Below are 13165 nucleotides of genomic sequence, written 5' to 3'. Positions count from 1 at the left end.
AATTGCCAAAACTATTTACAAAGCTGATCTCAAAGGGAAGATCAGCAGGATCAAAGAGTGACTGAACATTCGTTGTCTATTGATGTTTCTTTGCGAAGAGCTTAGCAAACAATTTTTAGCCATCATCCCAGAAGTGTGTAAATGTCAGGTTTCACCTGTCAGGCCTGACACCTTGATCTGTCAGGTTTGACCTGTCAGCTGTGAGGCCTGACAGTTATTACATGGTACACATAACTGGATATCTTTGTTTAGCAGTTAATACATCTTGAATTTGAAGGATTGAACTTTCAACTGCTTAATAGTCTTGGTAAGAAGACGAGTATAATATACCCTTATTATATGACTAATATGGTTTATTTATTACCAAGTAATATATACTTCTGATACAAACTAATTCTTATAAAACACAGATCTGAATGAGGTGGCTTGCACGTAGTACGTATATATATCTTGCTCGTAGCACATATTGCACGTAGCAACTTGTCTTCTCCAAGTTGTCATTTGCTAATTGCACACGAGAAGCGGCATCGATTCCCACACCCTCTGTGACAACATGGAATTGTGGCACCTTCGATATGACAGTGGTTGCAAACCTAAAATAAATGATTGATTTTACTCGGTTCCTAAGGCTGCATAGTTTTGATCAAAAAGTGCAATTACGATACTTTTGATGACACAAGCTAGTCCCTTTTTTACACTAATCCAAAACTACTTAAAAAGGGCAAAAAACAAGATAGTGCGTACACTTAGAATTATGTCTCTTATAGGTTAATTAGAGAATGATCATTTTCCTACTGCTACTTCATAACTATGATCCTCACACAAACATGATTTTGTTGAATCTGGTTTAATTTAAATCCAATCAATTAATGATATCATATCTCGTTCATTATTGGTAAGTGATAATTTAGTTTCAAACTGGTTTTTGAAATCGAAAACCAGTTTACATTCTACAAATTCTGCACGCTCTTGTGTAGCTATTTAATTCGTTAATTTGTAATTGGTTAATTTTACAAAATTGATCCTTTTCATATGCTTCTATCGCAATTTACTACAGATCCTGATCCCTCATCTAGAATACTCCTTTAGTCACCCCCCTCACCTCCTATCTCAATATGAACGGAGAGTTTTGTTTTACATGAATATGAATGGTCTACACTCTAACTTTCACTCTAACTTACATTCTAGCTTTTTAGAATTTTTTTTTAATTTGAAATTTTCATTATTTAATTAAATAATTTGATCTCAATTCCTTAATGCATTAGCTTTGGTTGTTTCTTATTACCGCTTGTTTTTGCAGCATTATACTTAATTCTATTATCAATATTTGAATAATTTTATAATTGTATGTTTCGTCTGGAAAGTCACCATGAATTCATAAGTCTGACATGAATTTTTTTTCGTGTTTCGATAAAGATATTAGTAATGACAATGAATGACAAAAACAGAAATTGCAGGTCTATGTTGTTGTAATTAAACTAGTCTTGGTCTATTTCTTTAATACCAGTAGTTGCACAATAGTTGTAATTCCTGAGATTTTCTTCAGGCCAAAGTATATCTTTCAAACAGTTCGCGGTAATGAACTGTAAATAAGGAGCGCCCAGCTCAATAGCAAGCGAAATTCTAAAAAACCAAATTTTGATACAAATAGATATTTCAAAAGAATCGAATTTTTAGGCTGATTTTAAATATGCAAATTTCATCAAGTTTAGTTTTACCCATCAAAAGTCACGAGCCTGAGAAAATTTCCCTTATTTTCAAAAAAAGGGGGAAAACCCCCTAAAAGTCATAAAATCTTAATGAAAATCACACCATCAGATCCAGCGCATCAGAAAACTCTACTGTAGAGGTTTTAAGCTCCTATCTGCAAAAATATGGAATTTTGTATTTTTTGCCAGAATAAAGATCACAGATGCGGATATTGACCCAGCGGTCCTAATATGTCGCGAGAGGGCTCATTCGAACGGAAATAAAAAATTCCAATACCCTTTTCAAGTAACCAAAAAATTAGAGGAAAACTAGGCCCCCTCCCACCCTCATTTTTTCTCAAAGTCACCGGATCAAAATTTTGAGATAGTCATTTTGTTCAGCATAGTCGAAAAATCTAATAACTATGTCTTTAAGGACGACTTAATCTCCCACAGTCCCCGGGGGAAGGGCTGCAAGTTATGAACGTTGCCCATTGTCTACATATATTGGTTATTGGGAAGTTTACAGACGTTTTCAGGGAAGATTTTGTATGGTGGGTGTGGGGGGGGGGGGTTGGAGGGAGGGGATTACGTGGTAGGATCTTTCCATGGAGGAACTTTTCCTTATTTTCAAAAAAAAGGGGGAAAACCCCCTGAAAGTCATAGATTCTTATTGAAAATCACATCATCAGATTCAGCGTATCAGATAACCCTATTGTAGAGGTTTTAGGGGATTACGTGGTAGGATCTTTCCATGGAGGAACTTTTCACGGGGGAAGAGAAATTTCCATGAAGGGGGCACTGGATTTCCCAGCATTATTTAAAAAACAATCAGAAATTAAATAAAAAAATTAGTTTTTTCAACTGAAAGTAAGGAGCAACATTAAAACTTAAAACGAATAGAAAATATTACGTATATAAGGGGGTTTGCCTGTCCTCAATCGCTCGCCTTTACGCTAAAGTTTTTTTTTTTTTACTTTTAAAAGAGGTCATTATTCTAATTAAACAGCCTTTGTGATTCAGAAGTCATTCCTAAATAAATGGAACAAAAATCAAACTTTGGTTATTATAAGGTTATTATTAGTTAAAAAAAGTAAAACTATTATGGAAATTACGTTTTAATTATTCATGTACGGTGAGCCAAATCCAAACCCTGCATTAATTCAAAAACGTTCAGAAATTAAATGAAAAATTTTTTTTTTACTGAAAGTAAGGAGCGACATTAAAAATTAAAACGAAATTGTTCCGTATATGAAAGGTGCTGTCCCCTCCTTAACGCCCTGCTCTTTAAGCTAAAGTTTGACTTTTTCTCACAAACCCTACTTTTTAAAACAATAAAAAACTTTAGCGTAAAGAGCAGGCGTTGAGGAGGGGACAGCTCCTTTCATATACGGAATAATTTCTGTTCGTTTTAAGTTATAATGTCGCTCCTTACTTTCAGTTGAAAAACCTGTTTTTTTTATATTTATTTTTATCACAAAATGAAGAGGCGTTTCACACATCAAATAAAAAAAAAACATTCCTTAGATTTTCTTACGTACCTTAACAGACTTTGTCCAACCTTAGCCGTTGTCAAGGTTCAATTAAATATAAACGTTTTGTCTAGCATTTTTTTCACGGTTTTATAATAAATCTTAGCATAATTTGGAGGTAGCTTAAAATGTCACCGTCAACCTGACGTAGAAACTAGCAGGTCAATTTAATGGACACAGTTCCCTGGTTTACGCTAATGTTAATACAAAGATTTTGTCCCATCTTTATACTTGCGTATTGGACATATATTAATTAAACATTAAAAGGAATAGTAATTAACACAAAAACGAGAACCATGTGACTACCACTCCTTAAACCTTGTAAAGAGCAGTGGGTCATTGTGGACTTTACTGTAAATGTTTTATATTTCAAGCAATGTGTTTTCTATTTCTCATAACAACACACACACCTAGTGGTGCCCCCATCCTCCAATACACTCTGAACTACTTGAATATCATTTATATTTTATTTTGTTTATATTTATCTTGGTCAAACTTCTTAAGACCATAGGCGGGCGTGCCTTGTTTGCCTCTCATTACAGGCAATCTAACGGTCTTATGTCAATTTTAAATTCTTGGTAAACATGCCTGAGACTCTAGGCAAGCATGCCTTTCCAAAAACTAACAAGCAAGTATGTGTCCAATAAGAGAGTCATGCATACTCCCGCCATTTACCCGTGTCCCAGCCATTTAAACATTTGCCTCTCAATTACTTGGACAATCTGTCTTGGCTTTTCTCTGTCTACAATTAGCCATGTCTTTATGCAACCTATGCGACCTACAAAATACTTGATAACTTCAATTCAATAGCCCCCCGCAGGAAATCTCCCTTCGCGAAAAATTCTCACAACACAATATTCCCCCACACATATTAGGCCCTTTTTTTAGCACTAAGATCTTACATCTTTCTGCAAAGATTATCGTTTTTTTAACTCATCTTTGTTCTAAGATCTTACAGCTCACTGATGTTAGCAAAAAGTGTGAAGACCTCCACTGTTCTTCCACATAGAACAATGATGAGAGAACTTTGATGATCTACTCATCATTGTTCTCAGACCTCTGATCAGAGCAGAATGATGAAAGACGTTTGCAAAAAAACGACCAAAGATGTAAGATCTTTGCTCAAAGATTTCACTTTTAAGCGTTTTGTGACAAAAGACGTAAGATCTTAGCACATTGATAAGTGAAAAAACGCCCCTAATATTGAGCAGCCACAGAGAAAGTACAAAATTGGTACATAAAAGGTTGATCAGATGTCCTAAGGAGTAGCAAAAGGACCAGATATCAAAAATATTTTTAGACAGGGACTGGTTGGTCTACAAATACTTTCTACTTATAAAAAAGGACTAGAACTCTCAATTTTTGATTGAATGAGCATCCTCCAAATTACCTACGACCACGAAGCGGAGGTGAGGATGAAAAAGAGGCATTCCCCTCCTATATGGAAGAAATTCTGCTCATTTTGGGGTTTAATGTTAGTCTTTACTTTAATCACAACAGCGTAGACAAGAAACATTTCCAGAAATCAAGAGAGATTAAATATCGAATTCTACATCCCACGCCCCCCCCCCTCCGTCCTTCGTTAGAACTAATTATGTATTTACCTGAAGGCTCAATGAGGATTGGAAATGTTTGTCCGACTTGTAAAACGTAATAAAAATGCATTAAAACACATTTTTGATACGTTTTTTTTGGTTGCCTCTCCCCAAAAAAAGAACAACCCCTTCCCCCTAAAAAAAAGAACCCTGTATACGGCCCTATGGAATATATATCAATTTATACGTCACCCTCCCCTTGTTCCTTCCTTAGAACTAAATTTTGTATCATTTGTAGACTCAGTGAGAGTTGGAATACTACGGCATTGAAATACGCCCTTTGAGGCATCTCCCTCCCTCCCTAACTACAAAACAATCAGAGAACCCCCTTGCAAAAGTTTATAGCTCTTATATTCAAATGCTTGGAATTGTGTATTTTTTGCCAAAGAATAACAGGGAATTTACCTAAGACAGTGAAATTTGTAAACGCCGGCTCCCATTAGAAATAGCGGGCTTTAGCAAAACGCAAGCAAATATTATCTCTCCTTTCTTTTAGGGTGGTAAGGCGTGCGACTTAAGAAAGATGCAGATGCAATACCGGACATGCGTATTCCAACAATGGTGTGACAAAGGAGAGGTAAACAGAAAGGGAGTGCATCCTTTGCTAGTTCAGTTTATTCAGAAGTTAAAACAGGAATAGCAATAGATTTGTTTGTTTAAAATTAATATTTGAAACATGTATATCTCTAAGATTATTGAAAATTCTTACCCTAAGGAGTTTAAATTGTTCCACAAGCATTTTCACACAAGTATTTACTTTTTAAGAGCATTGCTGCAAGAGTATTTACTAGATATCATAGACAGTTTTAGGACAGGGGCAGGTTGTTCTCAAATTACGTTTGACTTAGGAATAAAGGACTAGAACTCTCAATTTCCAACCGATTGAGCATCCTCCATAGTTTCTAGTGTCTACAACCTTAGGGGTGGAAGATTGGGGTGTGGAAGGAGCAGCCACCTCCTATACGGAATAAATTCTGCTCGTTTTGAGGTTTATTGTTACTCTTTACTTTCATAATAACTGCACACACCAGACACATTCCCAGATATCAAGAGGGACTAAATATAAATTTCTACCTCCACCCCCCTCTGACCCTTCCTTAGAACTAATTCTGTATTTCCTGAAGGCTCAATGAGAGTTAGGGTGTTTTGGCATTAAAATGTACCATTTAAGGCATCTGCCCCCTCCTTAGCAACAAAAAGGATCAGAGAACCGTACTGCAAAGGTTTAAAGCTTTCATCTACAAATATTTGGATTTGTGTATTTTTTCCAAAGAAAGATCACGAATTTGTGATCACTTCCCATATATCCAATCATTTTCGATAAGAAAAAAAAAAAAAAAACAAACTAGAACTCCCAATTTCCGATCGAATGAGCATCGCCCAAAATTTCTACGCAATAAGGAGAGTTTGGGGGTGATCCTATCCCTTAAAGGAGGGGCTGAGCAGCCCCCTCCTATGAGGTAAATACATTCTAAGGCCACATTGGCTATACATGACATATGAAGCTAAGAGAGGAAAGGAAATAATAAATGAAAAATAAAATAAAAAAAGGGTGAGAAAACGAGGATTTTGTCAGCCAGTGGCAAAGGTGAAGCTAAGAGAGGAAAGGAAAGTTATTATTTCCTTTCCTCTCTTAGCTTCATATCCCTTCTATGAGGAATAAATTCTGCGAATTTTAGGGTTTAATGTTAATCTTAACTTTCATAAAAAAAGCGTAGACCAGAAATATTTTCGGAAATCAAGATATATTACAAATCAATTTCTACTTCCCCTCTCCCCACTCCTTTCTTAGAAACTAATTTTGTGTTTAGCTAAAGACTCAACGAGAGTTAGGATGTTTTGGCCCTAAGATGCACCCTTTGAGGCATCTTCCCCCCTGTCAGAAAAAGTCATTTTCCAACAGTTTCGGTGTCTTTCAGCCTAATTTAGTCTAATCTGACGCAGTAATGGTTTTAGTTCATAAGCTGAAGGGAGACTAAGTTATACAAAAATAATTTCTCAGTGAATTAAGTACCTTAACAGGAGCGTAAAATTACAAAATAAAAGGAAAATAATATCAGATATCCGAAAAACTGGGGAGGGGGCGGCTGCCCCCCGCAGGCCTAGAATCGCCACTGATCCGACCTTCCTCCGACTTTTCTTAGACTATTCCAAGATCAAAAGTCTTTTTCTAACGTATCATACAAAATACCTTAAAGGGGGAAGGGGGGGAGTTGGCCTTTCTACGAGGTTCTTATGTGAGCATATTTATCGTTTCAAAGGTTTAAAATGTTATTTTCCTTGAAACTTACAGTATTAATTCACTTGGCAGTGGGAAACTAATTCTTTAAAATAAATTAGAAGCAAAGGCCCTTAAAATTGATGGTAAAAAAGTATCTAATTTTTAGATTAGTTTGAAACATGTATTCGTTGCGCTAAGAAGCTTAAAATTAATATAAAAAAAAATGTAGAAAAAGAAGTGTGGCTCCCAGCCAATGGACCATAAAACACTCAGAAAAAGTTTATCTTCTGAAAAACTTCAAACTTAAAACCGTATATTCTTCGGTGAAGGTGACGATTGGAGGAGAAACCAAATTAATTTCAATTTGTGTTGAAAGTTAGAACTCCTTGTTGCATATTAGTGAATATGTGATTCAACTGTTACAGAAAGTTGATTGCACGCCAGTTAAGTGTTTTCAAATTTTTTTATCGTACTGATATAAATTTCATGTAGTGGTTTATTTACTAAATTCCTATTCATCTAAAAAAAAAAACAATAAAGAAAATAAAAACTTCGCATTTTATTAGATTAGGGTTTTCGCCCGAGAGAATACAATTTCAGGGGGTGGGGGGTGGGGTAAATGAGTATTTTGGGTAAAAAAAAACGGATATTCGAAGATTTTAGATACAGTATTCAAATGTTAAATTCAGAGGATTATATTATTCAAATATGATATTCAGAGGGTATGAGTTTTTTATGCCATAATAATCATAAGATTAAATAGTATATATGAAGATGTGGGATTGAATCTTAGCAGGGGAAGGGGGAAATAGACAAAAGGTGGTTTGAGGAGATTTTTGCCAGGAAGAATACAATTCCAGGGAGAAATAAAATACACATTATTTTTGGCTATAAAAGGGGAGCAGTCTAAATTCTCTCCTAAGAAAAACCGATGTTTTTTGGAGGGGGATAAGATATTGTTCCAGCTTAGAGGACTGGAAATATAGAACATATTTCCAACCTATTCTAATTAGAAATATAGAATAGATCTAAAAAATAATAATAATAAAACTTCGAATCTCATGTAATCGTCTGGCAAAGGCCATTTCTTCTTTGTAAATTCTAAAAGCGAATGCCGAGAGGTGATTAAAACGGTGCGAAAATATAAAATCATAGATGCTCGCAAGAAGATTTTTTTATCTCGATTAGAAAACCGGATATTATAGTATTTTACAGCGTGGTTAAAAGATCAGAAAAAATAATAGCCATGTGCGAGAAATTCTTGGAAAACAATATGGTAAAATGCGATGATATGGCTAATGTGCTATAAAATGACCCAAAAACAAGAAAAGATTCAAAGCTAGGGCTTGTACAAACTCTTAAGATAGGCTAGCCAAAATAACCATAAATACACTTCTTGCCGCCTACATGGGGAGGGATTCCAATAAACACCACGTGTTTTACAAATGACAAAAATAGAACCAAAGCCAGATAAAAATTTACATATCTGTAGAAAGAATTATATAAAAGTAAAGAGTCACCGTTTCCAGTTTGAACCATTATAGAACTTCATTTCTGCTCGTCTTGAGTTTTACTGCCAAAAGACCGAGCTTTGCTCTGTGAAACCAATTTTAGACACAAAAAGTGTCCAGTGTGCTCCCCCTAAGGTTGACCCCCCCCATACCCTGATTCGCACAAGAAAAAAAATTGGTGTACTTTTTCTAGATTTAGTTGAATTGACATTCATTTTTTTTGCCGGTTCAATTCATGAATTAATGCCCCCGAACTATGTGAATTAAAAACAAACTTACTTTACTAAAAATCTAGTCTAGAATAATAATGCTCTTAGTTGAATGTCATGCTAAGTTTATTTTTAAAGTCCAATCTGCAATGTTAAATTGACTTTTAAGGTGGCTAATCAATCAAACAATCGCCGAAATACTAGGCAAAATTAACTCGGGTCGGAGGCTTTATGAATAGTGATGGCGCGATTGATATTCCGTCACCCTCTTCAAACTCTAAAACTTCATTTTTACGGTTTTTCCAGTGTTTTACTCTCTTAATTTCACTTCAAAAAGTATTTGCAAAAAATGTATATAATTGAGTCCCAAGTGACTAAATGAGTCACTATTTTAATTCTGTTAACATCTGTCATTTGAATAATCTTTCAATTATATATAAGCTTTTTCCTGCTGTCTCTCAGACTATGCTGCCTGAGAGAAAGAAAGAAAAGAAATTTAAAAGGGGAAAAAGAGTTTTAAGAGGTTCAAGATTAGGTATGGGAAGGATCATAAAGCACGACATTAATTTCTGAAAATGTTAAAACAGGTGGCAAAATTAAAACCCTCGAACGAGATTCGATTGGTGAACAAAGAACCCACAAAGCTCTTTGTTCTTTAGAGTATATCAGGTCCTGCAACCATGGTCAAGTGCCCAAAGGTCAAATAGACATAGACTGGGGAACCAATCATACAATTACACGAGGGATATTCTATTTCCCTCTTCAGAGGGATAAAAAATCATACAGAGGGATATTATATTTCCCTCTTCAACAAATAAGTGCTGCAAGAGCAACGCGTTCTAAAAAGGACAAAGTATAAGCACCAGAGCCATTGATGGTGCGTAGGCGTCGAATCGACGTTTCAACTGGTAGGTCTTTTTTTACAGGGGATGCAACGTGCAACAAAGATAATGTGGCAATGCAACAAGCATAGGATCAAATAATGTGGCAATAACAGGAAAAAAACACACAGGAGCGATGGGACACAAGAGCAAACACAGGCCAAAACAGGTCAAGCTTACCTTTTCCCATTTTAGGTCTCGGGGTCTTATTTTTACAACTCTTGGTTATCCTGTGCTTATCCTGGAAGAGCTTGTAGGTGCTTCTGAGTCACTACCAGTTTCAAGTAGCTACCCAGCGAACTCGGTTACGGACCTCTTAAAAGTATTTCTTGCTTTCCTCATACTTTTTAACAAGTTGAATGTTTCTGGGTGTTCAATTAGATTTCTTAACAATTCCGAAACCATTGGTTAATATTTCTGGGCATTTCTCAGGTTTTGAAGAATTTGCTTGGAAGTCGATTTATCCGACAAGAAAATGTTGTTTTAGTGTCATTGTACTTTATTTCAGCTCTGATTTCCTCAGGTTCTACGTCTATTTTACCGAAATCACATCAAGTTTAACTGAGCTTGGATCAAAGTCATCGATTCTAGAGGTAATTCACTCAACCCATATCTGGTCCTCCTCATCAGTCAAATCAACGATTTTTTCAGAGTTCTCTGACACCGAGTATTCATCGTTATCACTTTCTTTTTGGATTATTAGTAAATTCTTTTTCAATGTCTTCACTTTTATTATTGTTTTCATGATTTGTCACATCAATATCATTTTTACACCGCGTATCATCTCTATTTTCATGGATTAAACCATTTTCATCTCCATCATCATGTTTTGTACCATTTTCTTCATTTTCATTATCTGTCATTTCACTATGCAGTATACCATTAGGCAGTGTATCACTTTTATTTCCATTGTTACGCTGTGAACTGTTCTCATTTTCACCATCATAAAGGTCGCCATTTTCTTGACGTCTATTTTCTTTTATTTCAATTATCATTTCACAATCGTTTTTATATATTACAACATTTCCAATTGTTTCTGAGTTATCTAAAAATTAATAATCATTCACCTTGGCCTCTTTAAGTTGAAGCAGATGACATAGCTTTCTTTGTAGAACATTCAAGAGTGTTATTTCTTTTTCGCTTAGGTGATCTGGCGTGTACCTAAGCATTGACTTAGTAATATATTGCATCAGTTTCATTTTTGATTGCTTTTGACTGCTAGAAGAATTAAATTCAGTCTTTCATTAAATGTACAAATCTTGAATCCAATTTAGCTTCACCTCTTTAAGTAGTTAAGCAGATAACCTAGCTTTCTTTAAAGAAAATTCTGGCATGCCATTTCTTTTTCACTAAGGTGAGCTGGCGTGTACTTCAGCATTGACTTGGCATCTTTTTTGCATCAATTCCACTTTTGATTGCTTTTGCCTGCTAGAAGAATTTAATTAAGTCTTTGATTAAATTTGTAAATAACGAATATAATTTATCTTGAATACATAGGTCTTTAAAAATATGAAAAAAAAATAACTATGGGGACATTTCATAGGCAGCGCGCTAGCGCTGCCTAAGTAAAGAACGATGTGGGCACAATGTGGTTCTTTTTCTCCATACCCTGGCACTTGGTATCAAAGGAGTCGTCATAGAAGGCTCTAAAAGGGCTCATTCGATTGAAAATTGGAGTGGCGGCTGCCCTTTTTAATCGTTGAAAGTGATTAAAGGGCAACTAGCCCCCTCCCCACGCCCGTCATTCCCCCAAACACATCCAATCAAAATTTTGGGATAGCCATTTTGTTCAGCGTAGTTGATTTCCAGACAGAAAATATCTTTTTGAGGAGGACACTCCCCACAACCCTCAGGGCAAGGGTTTTAAGTTATGCCCTGAGGGCGTATAAGATCAATGTTGACAATGTACAGTCTATTATTTTTTTTTCTTTAAAGCAGGGAACTTCATATAGAAGGGGTCGTCGTAGAGACTATAAAAGGGGATCATTCGATTAGAAATCGAGAGTTCTAGTGCCCTTTTTAATGGTCAAAAGTGATTGGAGGGCAACTAGCCCCCCCCCACGTAAATCATTCCCCCAAACATATCCAATCGAAATTTTGAGATAGCCATTTTGTTCAGCGTAGTTGATTTCTAAAGAGAAATTTTTTTTTGGGGAGGAAACTCCCCCAAAACCCTCAGGGCAAGGGTTTTAAGTTATGCCCTGAGGGTATAAAAGGTTTTTATAGAAGGTTTTGTCGTAGAAACTTCAAAAAAGGCTCATTCGATTAGAAATTAAAGGACTAGTGCCGTTTTTAATAGTCGAAACTGATTGGATGGCAACTAGCCCCCCCCACGCCCATCAGTTCTCTAAACATATCCAATCAAAATTTTGAGATAGTCATTTTGGTCAGCGTAGGCTATTTGAGTACCAAATACAAAAAAAGTTCTTTAGGTGGTCACTCTCCTAAAACGCACGGGTTAAGGGTTTTAAGGTGTTCCCTGGGGGCATATAAGGTTTTTATTGAAGGCGTTGTCGTAGAAACTTCAAAACAGGCTCATTCGATTGGAAATTCAAAGGGCTAGTGCCCTTATTAATAGTCGAACGTGATTGGAGGGCAACTAGCCCCCCCCCCCCCCCCACGCCCATCATTCCCCCAAACACATCCAATCAAAATCCCCCAACACAGCCATTTTGATCAGCGTAGTTGATTTCCAGATAGAAAATATGTTTTTGTGGAGGACACTCCCCCACAACCCTCAGGGAAAGGGTTTTAAGTTATGCCCTGGGGGCATCTAAGGTTTTTATAGAAGGCGTTGTCGTAGAAACTTCAAAACAGGCTCATTCGATTGGAAATTCAAAGGGCTAGTGCCCTTTTTAATAGTCAAAAGTGATTGGAGGGCAACTAGCCCCCCACCACCGCCCATCATTCCCCCATACACATCCAGTCAAAATTTTGAGATAGCCATTTTGTTAAGCGTAGTTGATTTCTAGACAGAAAATTTGTTTTTGAGGAGGACACTCCCCCACAACCCTCAGGGCAAAGGTTTAAAGTTATGCCCTGGGGGCACATAAGGCTTTTTTAGAAGGCGTTGTCGTAGAAAACTCAAAACAGGCTCATTCCATTGGAAATTCGAATGGCTAGTACCCTTTTTCAAATTCAAAAGTGATTGGAGGGCAACTTGCCCCTCCCCCCACGCCCCTCATTCCCCCGAACACATCCAATCAAAATTTTGAGATAGCCATTTTGTCAGCGTAGCTGATTTCCAGATAGAAAATATCTTTATGAGGAGGACTCCCCCACAACCCTCGGGGCAAGGGTTTTAAGTTATGCCCTCGGGGCATATAAGGTCTTTATAGAAGACATTGTCGTAGAAACATCAAAACAGGCTCATTCGATTGGAAATTCAAAGGGCTAGTGTCCTTTTTAAAAGTCGAAAGGGATTGGAGGACAACTAGCCCCCCCCCACGCCCATCATTCCCCCAAAAACATCCAATCAAAATTTTGAGATAGCCATTTTTTTAAGCGTAGTTGATTTCCAGATAGAAA

At 36.5% G+C, this 13165-nt stretch overlaps 1 protein-coding gene across 3 annotated transcripts in view; it reads right to left on the bottom strand.

Annotated features, from left to right (window-relative positions):
- Positions 1–344: 344 nt before the first annotated feature.
- LOC148947330 (uncharacterized) overlaps positions 345–13165 on the bottom strand; it is a 142504-nt gene continuing 129683 nt past the window's right edge. Inside the window, exons 5-6 of one of the 3 annotated variants that reach the window (XR_016142432.1) lie at positions 9818–11065; positions 345–593 (exon numbers count right to left, since the gene is read on the bottom strand). Coding sequence is in view for 1 of the 3 variants with exons in the window: in XM_089097021.1 (XP_088953147.1) it covers positions 498–593 (96 nt within the window). In the remaining 2 variants the exon portion in view is untranslated. The remainder of the gene's footprint in view (positions 594–9817; positions 11066–13165) is intronic. The other 2 variants (XR_016142433.1, XM_089097021.1) reach the window with 2 other exon arrangements.

This window comes from Artemia sp. Qi Xiang Cuo, chromosome 11 (genome assembly GCF_049724085.1).
Source record: "Artemia sp. Qi Xiang Cuo chromosome 11, ASM4972408v1, whole genome shotgun sequence".
Lineage (NCBI taxonomy): Eukaryota > Metazoa > Arthropoda > Branchiopoda > Anostraca > Artemiidae > Artemia > Artemia sp. Qi Xiang Cuo.
This window is presented reverse-complemented; position numbering and strand designations above follow the sequence as displayed.